The sequence below is a fragment of the Cervus elaphus genome, chromosome 23, assembly GCF_910594005.1.
Source record: "Cervus elaphus chromosome 23, mCerEla1.1, whole genome shotgun sequence".
NCBI classification, from domain to species: Eukaryota; Metazoa; Chordata; class Mammalia; order Artiodactyla; family Cervidae; genus Cervus; species Cervus elaphus.
Window position 1 is genome coordinate 42950010 of NC_057837.1, and position 13006 is coordinate 42963015.

General features: G+C 41.5%; 1 protein-coding gene across 7 annotated transcripts in view; it reads right to left on the minus strand.

Annotated features, from left to right (window-relative positions):
- Nucleotides 1-4171, minus strand: part of TASOR2 (transcription activation suppressor family member 2) — a 64336-nt gene extending 60165 nt beyond the window's left edge. For 4 of the 7 annotated variants that reach the window (XM_043884688.1, XM_043884687.1, XM_043884686.1 and 1 more), the window contains exons 1-2: nt 4030-4171; nt 1906-2033 (exon numbers count right to left, since the gene is read on the minus strand). Coding sequence is in view for 1 of the 7 variants with exons in the window: in XM_043884685.1 (XP_043740620.1) it covers nt 4030-4099 (70 nt within the window). In the remaining 6 variants the exon portion in view is untranslated. Of the gene's footprint in view, nt 1-1905; nt 2034-3498; nt 3960-4029 lie in introns of those variants that run through there. The other 3 variants (XM_043884683.1, XM_043884684.1, XM_043884685.1) reach the window with 3 other exon arrangements.
- Between the last annotated feature and the right edge of the window lie 8835 nt (nt 4172-13006).

The window sequence follows — 13006 nt, forward strand, 5'->3', positions numbered from 1 at the left end:
TGTATCCCAGCTAAAAATGTTTTAAAATTGCATTAAAATTCCAACATATGCTCTTTAAAAGAAACATGTCTGAAATACACGTGTTTACAAATCTACAGTTACCTCAAAATAGTTTAATAAATGAAAAATGGAAAATAAAAAATATATGATAGAGATAATCACAAAGCCATAAAAGGACTCCAGAAAAGGCTAATATAACTGAAAAACTACAGGCAAGATGAATTAACAGAGAGGGAGGCGGGGAATTAGGAACAGATATATGCAATGTCAGAAGTAATCAGAGAAATGCAGTTTAAAACTATAGTAATAAATCATTTCCCTTCCACCAGACCAGCAAAATTTTAAAATGTTGGACAATGCCAGGTGTAGAGAGCCTGGAGAGCAAAGGGAGGTTTCATTCACGATCGGTGGAGTATAAATCAGAGTCATCATTTGGGAAAAGTCAGATACTATCTAATGAAATTGAACTTGCACATATCCTCCCAACGGATCTAGCAGTTCCACTACTAATATGCCTAAATGACACTACTGTATATATGCACTTGAAAAAATGACCAAGAATGTTTATAGCACCACTAATTATTGTAGCCCAGTGGTGGAACTAACCAGTATGTTTATAAAAAATATTATACTTCAACAAAAGTGAATGAATCACAGGAGTGGTTACTAAAGTGGTGATGATAATGTAGGTGATTTTTTGATATTCTATATTGAAATGTGTCATCATTTGGGAAATCTACATAATTCAGTGAATTAGTATCTTTCACACGATCAACGCATGGGTAAAACATCTCTTTATTTTTTTTTATTTTTTTATTTTTTAAAACATCTCTTTAAAATCCAAGCTAGACTAACAGGTTTTAATGTCACAGAGTTTGAGAAGTTATTTGATTTCAAATTCTACACTGTGGCTAACCTTTCAGAAACTGTTGGGATTTGATGTGTATTAATAATATGAGATGGTTGGATGGCATCACTGACTCAATGCACGTGAGTCTGGGTAAACTCCAGGAGTTGGTGATGGACAGGGAGGCCTGGCACGCTGCACTTCATGGGGTCACAAAGAGTCGGACACAACTGAGCGACTGAACTGAAAGAATAATATAACTATTTAAAAGATTATCAACATACTCCTCCTTCTTTTAAATGTATAGTTCGGTGAGGCCAGATTTTCTGCATCTACTTCAACCAAAACAATATATTGCAATAGATTGAATGTAGAGACAAACATGAGATTCTGGTCATGAAAGATATTTGGGAAAACTGTAAAACAATGCCATTCTTGCCACTAACTTATTTTGGAAAAATTATTTTTCATTAAAAATGTTGTCTAAGATTTCCTATTATTATTACTATTTTTTAGAGCTATCAATATACCATATGCTTACTGGCATAAGCAAATGTACCAATACCTATATTTAAAATTGGTTAGTTTCAATATCTAACATGATTTAATCCACATAAGCAAAAGATCTTTGAGGTCTTCAATAATTTCAGTACTTGTAAAGGAGTCCTAAAGTTTCTGAACTCAACTACAGGTATACACTTCAACAGGGATGAATCTCAGAAACATAATGTTTAACAAAAGTAATTCACAGAATATGCAATATGATTCTACTTAAAGTTCAAAAACAGGTGAAAGTAAACAGTATGTTGGGAAAAGATACATACACAGTTGCTAAAACTGTAAAGAAAAGCAAGGGAATAATTAACACCATTCAGGATGACCATGGGGATGGGTGCAGAGAATCCTTTGTTTCTGGGGAAAGGCACACATCAAAAGCTTCCCAGTACTTGTAATGTTCTATCAAGCAGAGTATACAGATACACTTTTCTTTTTAACAGTACATATAAATGGCATATTTCATTACAAAAAAATTTAATATAAGAAATGAGGAGACATACCTATTATCCTAGAAGGAAAAACTCAAAAGAATGTCTCTTCTCAAATTAATCTACAAATTCAATGCAATCACAAACAATATCGCAACCAGATTTTCTTTAGAACTTGAAAAGATGGTTCTAAATTTCATCTGGAAGAAAAATGCAAAAGAAGAGCCCAAAGCTTTTCTTCAAAAGGAAGTACCAAAATATATCTTAAAGCTACAGTAATTAAAACACTGCAGTAACAGATATATGGGTCAAATAAGAAAGTCAGAACTTAAAACAAAACAGCAAAGGATATGTTTGTTACCCAAAAATGTTTAACATTCTTATTACCCAAGGAAGATAAACACTTAAATGAGATGTTATTTTCAAATATTAGAAAGTTAGTAAAATATTACCATCTGGCTAGTGGGGAGATAAAACACACCTTTTTAGAGAGTGAATATAAAAGGGTACAATCATTTGAGGGTAATTTAATAGCATTATTATCTATCATCCTCAGAAGGAATCAATTCTATGATTCATAAAAATACTTTGATGAGCAGATGAAGCAGCGCTTATAACTGCAGCATTTAAGTTATAGGGAAAACTTGAAAATAAATGTGCATCAATAGAGGAATGAAAGACTTATTGGATAAATAGATACCATATCTATTGAATGATACTAAATAGATATACTACATTGCATTTATTTAACAAACACTACCTCTCAGGCAAGCTTTTAGACACTTTGTAGATTTTAAATCATTTAAGCAACTATGTCTGTGTTACAAGAGATGCCCCTGATACAGCTTTTTTTAAAACACAAAATTTCAAATACTGCTCTTTATCTTCCTCAAAACAGTTGTGAACAAACACAAATTTCTCCAAACTGGGTTAGTTATTTACTGATGTATAGAACATATTTATAGAGCTATCTGGTTCTATTATAGAAAACATCTTTTTCAACAAAAAAGTATTCTTACACTGTTAAGGAATAGCAGCTTTGTTATAAATCTCCTGAGTAGGCTTATTACCAATCTCAGAGCCCATAATATTAAATATCATATCTACACCCCTATCCCTTTCTAAAGCTTCTGAAGGGGACCACCACTGGCCCTTGGATCACCAACGTTACTGCAACTAACACCATATGCTAAGCAACCCTTAAGTCTAGAATATATTCTGAAAAACCTTAACCGTTCTCCCTTTGAGGAACAATAAAGGGTAAGAGAGGTGCGTTTAGGTTTTTAGATTTCAAATAGGCAAGCGGTGATTAAGTGAAACAAGGCTTTTCGAAGGATCTTCCCCACAATCCACCCCAGGATTCTTGCCTGGAAAATCCCATGGACAGGGGAGCCTGGCGGGCTATAGTCCACGGGGTCGCAAAGAGTCGGACACGACTGAAGTGACCTGGCACGGCATGCCACGTCCCCCACAAATACTGCTTGGTGCCACCTTCAAACTGCTGGGTTGCATGGACCAACCTACGGTGACGCGATACTTCAGTTTTCAGCTAAAGGAGCCTCCCTGAAGAAAGACCTCTTCCTTCTTTTACGTCTACCTTAAAAAGAAGAGGTCACACAGGGCCACCAAGGGTCCACAGAAACGAAGCGGAGGAGCGGACTTTACCAGGGTTCCTGAGGAAAGTGCTTCCCAGCCAGTCCCAGCCGGAAGATCAACGCCTCCACTCAGAGTTCTCACGGCGTCCGCGAGGATGCCGCGGTCCTCTGACAGGCAACCCCGAGGAGGCGCCGAAGCCGCCCGAGACAACGCCTCCCAGAGGGGCGGGAGGAAATCTGAAGCGCCACACACCCGGAGGACGCCGAGCGCCTGGAGACAGGTGGAGACCCGAGTGTCGGCGGCTGGGAGTCCGCGCAGAGGCAGCCCAACAAAAGCGGCTCTGCAACCACCGCCCCGCGCCCCGCTCACCCCGAGGAACGCCAACAAGCCAAGAAGGCGTGTGTCAACACAGCAGCCGCGAGAAGCATGCAAAGTGGACAGCAGTTTAATTTTCCAAAAGAACAAAACGGAACGTGACAACGGCGAGCTCTCTTACTGCATATACCCCCGCGACCCGAGCGGTCACGCCGGGCACTCAGCCGCGAAGGACCCGCACCTGCTGCGTCCCCCGGGGCGGGCGTCCACGAGGGGCGGCCTCACCTGTTCTCTGCGCCGCCGCCGCCCCGGCGGACCTGACCTCAGGGACCTCAGGGTTCAGTTTCCTCCTCATGCTGAGATGCTGTCCACGCCTCCACGCGCGCTTCCTCCCCTCCCGGCCTCGCGTGACAGATCCCGTCGGACCCCGAGACCGAGCGGGGCTCGGGCCGCCTCCCGGGCTGGGGAGACGTCCGCCGCCCCTGGCCGGGACTACCCCTCCTCCCGGTTTCCACGCGGCCCGCGTCAGAAAAGGCTCGTCAGCGGCGCACGGGACCCTACACGTCGCAGCCCGTCCTGCTTCTCCGCTCCTGTCAGGAGCGCCGCCCGGGCGTCGCTGGGCGGCCGCGACGCGGCGGCGGGAGGGACGCGGGCCCGGGGTTCCAGGTTCGGAGCCCGCAGGCTCCCCGGCGCTGGTCAGCCAAGCGTCGTCCCTGCCCGCAGAGGGTCATTAGGCACGGACCCCAAGGCGCCCCACTCCCTGAGGGAACATGTCGACTTTCCCAGAGACTGACGCTGGAACCCGGAAGTAAAACCCCACGCCCACAGGAAGAGGAGCTGTCGGGGGAGAGAAAGTGAAAACTGAACTGTGGCGGCCTCCTGGGGGCAGGAGCCAATCGTTGAGGAGAAGCCGATGCGCAGGCGCGGGCTGCGGCCGGCGTCCACGCGGCGCTCGCCTCTCTCCTCTGAGCAGGCGCGAGGCCTCAGCACGGCCCGGGATTGGATGACGGATTCTGGCGGGTGCGGCGGCGTGGCGGGGCGTCTCGCGAGGAGGACGCGTCACCGGAAGCGGAAGGCGCGCAAGAGGAACAGTGGAATCCCGGCGTCGATGGCCCCGCACGCGCTGTGGGATGTTTTTTGCCTCACGGTTGGGAGTCTACCTCCTTTAATCTCCTCCTCCAGCTGTCGCACCGACGCTTGTTTTGTCTTACCCTGAATTGACGTTTACGGAATCACACCTTTGTTGCAGTTTAAGAAACGTTGCTCCATGGAATATTTCTTTTATGTGCTGATTCTCAGGGAAAGCACCTCTGAAAGTTTATAAATCAGTGCAGGGTTCAGTTCAGTTAAGAAGCTCAGTCGTGTCCAACTCTTTGCAACCCCATGAATCGCAGCACGCCAGACCTCCCTGTCCATCACAAACTCCCGGAGTTTACACAAACACATGTCCATCGAGTCGGTGATGCCATCCAACCATCTCATCCTCTGTCGTCCCCTTCTCCTCCTGCCCCCAATCCCTCCCAGCATCAGGGTCTTTGCAAATGAGTCAACTCTTTGCATGAGGTGGCCAAAGTATTGGATTTTCAGCTTCAGCATCAGTCCTTCCAATGAGCACCCAGGACTGATCTCCTTTAGGATGGACTGGTTGGATCTCCTTGCAGTCCAAGGGACTCTCAAGAGTCTTCTCCAACACCACAGTTCAAAAGCATCAATTCTTCAGCGCTCAGCTTTAGCGTTCTTCTACCAATGAGAGATACTAAGTGCTGCACACACTTAACTGTGAACCAGGCATTGGACCTCATCGTGTTGGGAATGGAATGGCTCACTCATTCAGTAGCACCTTTTAAATTGTTTGCTGTGCCCGGCTACTAAATTAGGCGCTAAGATTACAGTTGTGAGTAAGCTAAACAAGGACCTTGCACATTGTGGTGCTTATTCTAGAGGTGAATGACAAACAGTAACAAACTACGTCCATCCCAAGAACAGATTTCATTTACAAATACTGCTGTGAAAACAAGCCAGAAATGCTGAGGATAGGGTTGGAGCCTGGAGGCTGGGGAGGGAGACCTTCAACATTTCACTGTATAAAGGACATTTGGGGTCAAACCTCAATAATGAAAATAGGCCAAATCACTTTCTGGAAGATGCGGAGGAAGAACTTTCTAAGCAGAAGACAAAGCAAGTACAAAAACCCTAAAAGTGAAATTATGTTCAAGAACTGAGGAAAGTTGGCTGTCAGTTCGGTTCACTTCAGTCGCTCAGTCCTGTCCAACTCTTTGCGACCCTGTGAACTCCAGCACACCAGGCCTCTCTGTCCATCACCAACTCCTGGAGTCCACCCAAACCCATGTCCATCGAGTTGGTGATGCCATCCAACCTTCTCATCCTCTGTAGTCCCCTTCTCCTCCTGCCCTCAATCTTTCCCAGCATCAGGGTCTTTTCAAATGAGTCAGCTCTTCTCATCAGGTCACCAAAGTAATGGAGTTTCAGCTTCAACATCAATCCTTCCAATAAACACCCAGGACTGATCTCCTTTAGGATGGACTGGTTCAATCTCCTTGCAGTCTAAGGGTCTCTCAAGAGTCTTCTCCAACACCACAGTTCAAAAGCATCAATTCTTTGGCACTCAGCCTTCTTTATAGTCCAACTCTCACATCTATACATGACCACTGGAAAAACCATAGCCTTGACTAGACGGACCTTTGTTGGCAATGTAATGTCTCTGCTTTTTAATGTGCTGTCTAGGTTGGTCATAACTTTCCTTCCAAGGAGTAAGCGTCTTTTAATTTCATGGCTGCCATCATCATCTGCAGTGATTTTTTGGAGCCCAGAAAAATATAGTAAGTCACTGTGTCCACTGTTTCCGCATCTATTTGCCATGAAGTGATGGGACCAGATGCCATGATCTTAGTTTTCTGAATGTTGAGCTTTAAGCAAGCTTTTTCACTCTCCTCTTTGACTTTCATCAAGTTTGTAGATCTTCCTCACTTTCTGCCATGAGGGTGGTGTCATCTGCATATCTCAGGTTATTGATATTTCCCCCAGCAATCTTGATTCCAGCTTGTGTTTCCTCCAGTCCAGCATTTCTCATGATACACTCTGCATATAAGTTAAATAAGCAGGGTGACAATATACAGCCTTGACATACTCACTTTCCTATTTGGAACCAGTCTGTTGTTCCATGTCCGGTTCTAACTGTTACTTTCTGACCTGCATACAGATTTCTCAAGAGGCAGGTCAGGTGGTCTGGTATTTCCATCTCTTTAAGAAGCAGTCAAATATAACTGATATTTTCAAGGTACACAAAATCAGCATGTACAAGTGCCTGGTTTATCAAAAAGCAAATGTTCATGAAACCACCACTCTGGTCAAGAAATAGAACACTGCCAAAACCCCAGGAGCTCCCTCTTGTGATATCTCTGGATCAATACCCACTCCCCTTACCTACCAGCAAACCTAACAAGCAATTTAATTTCCATGGTAATATCTTCTTTCCTTTCTTAGTAGATTCACTGTGTAAATATGCAACCCCTAAACTTTATCATATAGTTTTGCTTGTAGTTTGAATTTTATATAAATTGAATGGTTTAGTGCCTGGTTTCTTTGGAGTAACATGGTGAAACTTACGTTTTTGTGTGCACAATTATTTCATTTTCATTGCTATATATGTAGGTCTGGATGTAATACATTTTCTTTGATATGTAGATAGACATTTTCATTGTTTCCAGTTCTTGGCTCTTATGAATAGTACTGCTTGAACTTTCTTATTCATGTCTCTTTGTACACATGGGCCTCGTTTATGCTGGGTATATAACATGATGGAGATGCTGGACATGATAATTTGGATTTTTGCTTCAGCAATACTTATTCCTTCCCTCTTCTACTGTTAGTAAGGTTTACTTTTCTACCCATTTATACTGTTCTTGGTCATATGGATTCATTTGATTAATAGGATATCAGCAGACATGACATATGCAGGAGTCTTAAGTGTGCTTGCATAGTTTATTTGGCTCCTGAGTGTAGCTGATGCACATGAGGAGATTGAAGTCTCTTGCTGCTGTTGCCCCTTCATTCTGGGCACTCAGAACAAGCACTTATGGAGCAGATGTGAATTCAACCTGTAGGCCAAACCCATCTTTATTATCATAACCTTAGACATCCCACATGCTTTTGAACTGTGATGTTGGAGAAGACTCTTTAGAGTCCCTTGGACTGCAAGGAGATCAAACCAGTCCATCCTAAAGGAAATCAGTCCTGAATATTCTTTGGAAAGACTGATGCTGAAGCTGAAACTCCAATCCTTTGACCCCCTGATGTGAAGAACTGATTCATCAGAAAAGACCCTGATGCTGGGAAAGATTGATGGCAGGAGAGAAGGGGGTGATAAAGGATGAGATGGTTGGATGGCATCACTGACTTGATGGATGTGAGTTTGAACAAGCTCTGGGAGTTGGTGATGGACAGGGAGGTGCTGCAGTCCATGGGGTCACAAAGAGTTGGACACAACTGAGTGGCTGAACTGAACTAGACAGCGCAAGCTTTCCAGGTGGCACAGTAGTGAAGAATATGCCTGACAGTGCAGGAGATGCAGGAGATGTGAGTTCGATCCCTGGGTTGAGGGGGAAGATACCCTGGAGGAGAAAATGGCAACCCACTCCGGTATTCTTGCCTGGAAAATCCCATGGACAGAGGAGCCTTGTGGACTACAGTCCATGGGGTCACAAAGAGTTGGACACAGCTGAACACACACACACAAAAGACATCCCAAATATTGGTGAGTATGAGAATTAATGCTGTTGTCCTAAGTCACTGAGTTTGGGGTAGTATATTATATAGCGTTACTGTGGCAATAAAGAAGGCTTATGGTCAACTTTGATCAAGTCAAACTTTTGGCAAATTGGTTTTACAAAGTTACGTTTCCACAAGAAATGTATGAGAATTCTAGTTTCTCTACATCTTGGCCAATACTTTTAACTTTAGCTACTCTGAAGGGTATGACGTGGTTTGAATTTGCATTGCCTCCAACTTTGTTCTTTTTTCGATATTTGAATAGTTTTGGATATATTAAGTTATTTGAATTTTTCTGCATAAATTTTAGAATCAGCTTATTTTCTACCTCAAAATAAAACAAACAGCCCTCCAAAAAACCCCACAGCTGCTAAGATCTCGTCTGGGATTGTGTTTAGTATATAGATAAGTTTGGAGAGAATTAACATCTTAATATTGCATCTTTGAATCCATGAACATGATATCTCCGTTTATTTAGGTATTTCAGTTTTCTCTAAGCAACGTCTATATTTTTCAGCATACTAGTCTTGTGCACATTTTCTTATATTTCTCTCTTTATAATTTTATGGTATTTTAAAATTTTAATTCACAATGGCTATGTGCTAGCACATAGAAATACAGTTGATTTTCCCATAGTAACTTTATATCTTGCAACTGCTAAACTCACTTTTTAGAGCTAATAGCTATTTGTGTGTGTATGTATGATAAAATAAAAATACTTTGTTCCCAATCTGTATTTTTTCCCTATTGCATTGTTTAAGGCCTCAAATGCAATAAAGATATGAGGTGAGAGCAAACATCATTGATCTAGGGGGAGAAGCATTCAATATTTCACAAAGGTAAGTATAATGTTTCCTTTGGTGTTTTCTGTCCTTTTTTAGGTTGAGGACTTTCCCTTTTGTTCCTAGTTTCTGAGAACTTTTATCATAAGTGAATATTGAATTTTATCTGCATCTATTGAGAGGATTGTGCAGTAAAAATATCTACTAATATGATAAATTACATTAATTTATTTTCAAACATTAAGCCAACCTTGAACTCCTGGGAGGAACAAAGTTTATTTAGAATGCCTTATCTTTTCTCTATATCATTGGGCATGAATTGCTGTATTTTGTTAAGAATTTTAGTATGTATGTTCCTGAGAGATACTGGTCCACAGTTTACTTTTCTCATAATATCTTAGTTTTGGTATCGGTAACTCTAGGCTCACAGAATGAGTTGGTTAAGTATTCCCTCATCTTTTAATTTCCAAAATACTCTGATTAAAATTGGTAGTAGCAGGAGAGGAGAGAAAAAATGGAGAAGAAAAATATTTCAAAAAATAATAAAAAAAAAACCCTCATCAAATTGGTTGAAAAATAATATCCACATCTAGGAAGCTCAAATAAACTCCATGTGATACAAATTCAGAGTCACAAATATACATATCATAGGGAAAAAATGCTCAAAGACAAAATCTTGAAAGCAGCAACAGCAAAATAACATCACTTACAAGAGAACCCTGGTGAGATTAACAGATGACTTCTCAGCAGAAACAATGGAATCTAGAAGACAGTGAGATGGCATATTCAAAGTACTCAGAGGAGAAAAAAACTGCCAACCAAGGGTTCTATATCTAGCAAATCTATCTTTCAAAAATGAAAGTGGATACAAGACTGTCCCAAATAAACAAAAACTGAAAGAATTTTTGCTAGCATATTTGCTTTACAAGAAATTCTTCAGATTGAAACTAAGTGGCCACAAATGGTAATCTGAATCAACATGAAAAAGCAAAGAACACTGGTAAAATTAATTACATAAAGATTAAAAAAACATATAAATGCTTATTTTTCTCCTTTATTCTAATAACTAATTTTAAAAAACATGGAATAATATTTAGATAATGTAATATTGGGCTTATTGGGGGTTTAACATGTAGACATGAAATATATGTATATTACATTTGCTAATAAAAGAAAAAAGGAGGTAAGTGGGGGTGAAGCTCCATTGGGTTAAGGAAATGACAACAGATGGTAAAGTAATAATTATAAGAAAGTATTGTTGAATTTGTAACATAAGTAGAAGTAATATGTATGACAATAACACTGCAAAAAGAAAGGAAAGGATTAGAGCTTAATAGGTATAACATTTTTATATGTCACTGAATTGAGCTAGTATAAATCTGAAGCTTATTCTGATAAAATATATATAGTAAACCCTAGAGCAACACTAAATATAAACAAAATTAAAGAAATGAAAATGCTACAATTGAAAATATTCATTTAATGCAAATTAAATTGCTAACATCTGCTGGATCATCAAAAAAGCAAGGGAATTCCAGAAAAACATCTATTTCTGCTTTATTGACTATGCCAAAGCCTTTGACTGTGTGGATCACAATAAACTGTGGAAAATTCTGAAAGAGATGGGAATACCAGACCACCTAACCCACCTCTTGAGAAACCTATATGCAGGTCAGGAAGCAACAGTTAGAACTGGACATGGACCAACAGACTGGTTCCAAATAGGAAAAGGAGTACATCAAAGCTGTATATTGTCACCCTGCTTATTTAACTTCTGTGCAGAGTAGATCATGAGAAACGCTGGGGTGCAAGAAGCACAAGCTGGAATCAAGATTGCCGGGAGAAATATCAATAACCTCAGATATGCAGATGACACCACCCTTATGGCAGAAAGTGAAGAGGAACTAAAAAGCCTCTTGATGAAAGTGAAAGAGGAGAGTGAAAAAGCTTGCTTCAACTCAACATTCAGAAAACCAAGATCATGGCATCTGGTCCCATCACTTCATGGGAAGTAGATAGGGAAACAGTGGACACAGTGACTTACTTTATTTTTGGGGGCTCCAAAATCACTGCAGATGGTGATGGCAGCCATGAAATTAAAAGACACTTACTCCTTGGAAGGAAAGTTATGACCAACCTAGACAGCATATTAAAAAGCAGAGACATTACATTGCCAACAAAGGTCCGTCTAGTCAAGGCTATGGTTTTTCCAGTACAGATGTGAGAGTTGGACTATAAAGAAGGCTGAGTGCCAAAGAATTGATGCTTTTGAACTGTGGTGTTGGAGAAGACTCTTGAGAGTCCCTTGGACTGCAAGGAGATCCAACCAGTCTATCCTAAAGGAGATCAGTCCTGGGTGTTCATTGGAAGGATTGATGTTGAAGCTGAAACTCCATTACTTTGGTGACCTGATGAGAAGAGCTGACTCATTTGAAAAGACCCGGATGCTGGGAAAGATTGAGGGCAGGAGGAGAAGGGGATGACAGAGGATGAGATGGTTGGATGGCATCACCGACGCAATGGACATGGGTTTGGGTGTGCTTCGGGAGTTGGTGATGGACAGGGAGGCCTGGTGTGCTGTGGTTCATGGGGTCACAAAGAGTCGGACGTGACTGAGTGACTGAACTGAACTGATGGGACCAGATGCCATGACCTTAGTTTTCTGAATGTTGAGCTTTAAACCAACTTTTTCACTCTCCTCTTTCACTTTCATCAAGAGGCTCTTTAGTTCTTCTTTGCTTTCTGCCATAAGGGTGGTGTCATCTGCATACCTCAGGTTATTGATATTTCTTCCGGCAATCTTGATTCCAGCTTGTGCTTCATCCAGCCCAGCGTTTCTCATGATGTACTCTGCATATACGTTAAATAAGCAGGGTGACAGTGTACAGCCTTGACGTACTCCTTTCCTGATTTGGAATCAGTGTGTTGTTCTATATCCAGTTCTAACTGTTGCTTCCTGACCTGCATTCAGATTTCTCAAGAGGCAGGTCAGGTTGTCTGGTATTCCCATCTCTTAAGAATTTTCCAGTTTGTTGTGATCCACACAGTCAAAGGCTTTGGAGTAGTCCATAAAGCAGGAGTAGATGTTTTTCTGGAACTCTCTGGCTTTTTGATGATCCAATGCATGTTGCCAAATTGATCCCTGGCTCCTCTGCCTTTTCTAAATCCAGCTTGAACATCTTGAAGTTCACGGTTCATGTATTGTTGAAGCCTGGCTTGGAGAATTTTGAGCATTCCTTTGCTAGTGTGTGAGATGAGTGCAATTGTGTAGTAGTTGGGCATTCTTTGGCATTGCCTTTCTTTGGGATTGGAATGAAAACTGACCTTTTCCAGTCCTGTGGTCACTGCTGAGTTTTCAAGACCATTGTCAAGAAAAAGAAGTACAAAAAGGCAAAATGGTTTTCTGAGGAGGCCTTACAAAATCCAACTATATAAATATAGTTAAATGTGAATGTATTAAACAAACCAAAATGGAGATGAGCAGAGAAATCAATAGAATTGATTAAAAGATGATATAATGGGATTTCCCTGATGGTCTAGTGGCTAAGACTCCCAGCTCCCAAAGCAGGGGGCTCAGGTTCCATCCTTGGTCAGGGAACTACATCCCACATGCCTCAACTAAGAGTTCAAATGCCTCAACTGAAAAAAGAAAATCCCACATACCACAACTGAGGATCCCAAATGCCTCAAGG